The 1,608-nt window shown below is 59.0% G+C and overlaps 1 protein-coding gene across 1 annotated transcript in view; it reads left to right on the top strand.

The window, feature by feature from the left end:
- Positions 1 to 1,553, top strand: part of MONBRDRAFT_30553 (uncharacterized protein) — a gene marked incomplete at both ends in the record, with an annotated part of 1,763 nt that extends 210 nt beyond the window's left edge. The window contains one exon of the mRNA XM_001750999.1: positions 39 to 1,553. Within this exon, the coding sequence (XP_001751051.1) occupies positions 39 to 1,553 (1,515 nt within the window). The remainder of the gene's footprint in view (positions 1 to 38) is intronic.
- Positions 1,554 to 1,608: the final 55 nt, after the last annotated feature.

The raw sequence follows: 1,608 nt of genomic DNA, 5'->3' as shown, positions 1-1,608 counted from the left end.
GACATGCCCTTTGCTCCATCAACTACACTATCCTGGAGAAGGCCAATGGCAAGTTTCGACCCGTGGGCACGGATTCCATCTTCAACAAGGTTGTCAACCGCGCTCTGCTCGAGCAACAGCAGCCACATATTGCCCACTTGCTACAGGCCAGTCCAGAGCTGGCCGTCGGAGTCAAGGACGGCATTTCAGCAGCGGTTGGCATGGCCTTTGGTGAGCTTGAAGCCTGTGAGTCTACCCCGGGCTGGACCATGCTCTCCCTCGATTTCAAGAGTGCCTTCAACTACACCGACCGAGCACGGCTGCACGAGATTGTGGCCGACAAGGTCCCTGGCCTCTTGCGCGCCTTTGAACGACACTATGCTCGACCCACTACTCACTGCATTGTCGACAAGTTCTTCAAGGTGATTGACATTGATGTTGGCCAAGGCATTGTGCAGGGCAACGAGCTATCGCCCTTCTTCTTTGCCCTGTACTCCTGTGAGGTCCTCGGTCTCCTCGACGCCACCACTGACTACCGCTGCAAGGTCATCAAATACCTCGACGACATTGTACTGATGGGTCCCGCGGAGGACGTGGCGGCCGACGTCGAGATTGTTAAGGCTCGTGCAGAGTCTGCTGGCCTTCATCTGCAGCCCAGTAAGAGCCGCTTCTACATGCCTCGCCACCATCCCGCTTCCATCGCTGCTATCGAGTCTGCCTTGCCAGATGCCGTGCGCGAGACGGCCAACACGGGCATGACGGTCTTGGGAACGCCGATTGGCCGTCGCGAGTGGATGAAGAAGCAGCTGAACGACAAGGCAAAGCACATTGCTGGCAAGCTCAATGACATGCTGGCGACCGGTGTCTCGCTTCAGGCCCTCCTCACGGCCATGCAGTACGTGCCAAGCCTCATCAACCACCTCTACACGCTGCCCCCAAGTCTGACGTCGGGCATGTCCGAGCTCTTGAACCGTGCTTGCATGGACACCTTTGTCAAAGCCTTTTTTGCCAAGGTAAACCTGTCTGCACCGGCTGGAGCTGAAGGTCATGACGTTACGCTGGAACAGCTCCTTGAGGCTCGCCTCTTCACACGGGCCAACACCGGGGGCTTTGGCCTGCACGACTTGGTTGAGCGCGGTCCGGTGGCTTATGTCTGCAACATGGCCAAGCTGGCCACTCGCTACCCTCGGGTCTACGATCGACTTTTGGAGGATGAATCGAGGGCTGCTGACTTTGAGGCCCACGTGCAGCGAGCCGGCTTCCAGATGGCCACGGTCAAGGACGCGGCGACCCAGCGACCAGCTGAGATCATTGCCCTCCGCTCCAAGGCGGCACTGGACGACCTAATGGCCAAGTGCGCGCTGGACCTGCAGCAGGCATATCTGGCCTCGCGCGAGTGGGGCGTCAGCACAGTCTTGACCATGCGGGGTCGAGACAAGTTGCGTCGCTTGAGCGACACGACCTTTGCCATTGCGGTCGTGTCCATGATGGGTTTTGGCCTCCATGAACTCATCAACATCAAGCCGACGGACAAGTGCCCGCTCTGCAGCAGCAAACACCTCAGCCGCGACTGACCGGCGAGCACCTGCTGACCTGCCGTCCCATCAAGCGTCACAACGCCCTTCGCGA

This window comes from Monosiga brevicollis, genomic scaffold, assembly GCF_000002865.3.
Source record: "Monosiga brevicollis MX1 MONBRscaffold_67 genomic scaffold, whole genome shotgun sequence".
In the NCBI taxonomy this organism is placed as follows: Eukaryota; class Choanoflagellata; order Craspedida; family Salpingoecidae; genus Monosiga; species Monosiga brevicollis.
This window is presented reverse-complemented; position numbering and strand designations above follow the sequence as displayed.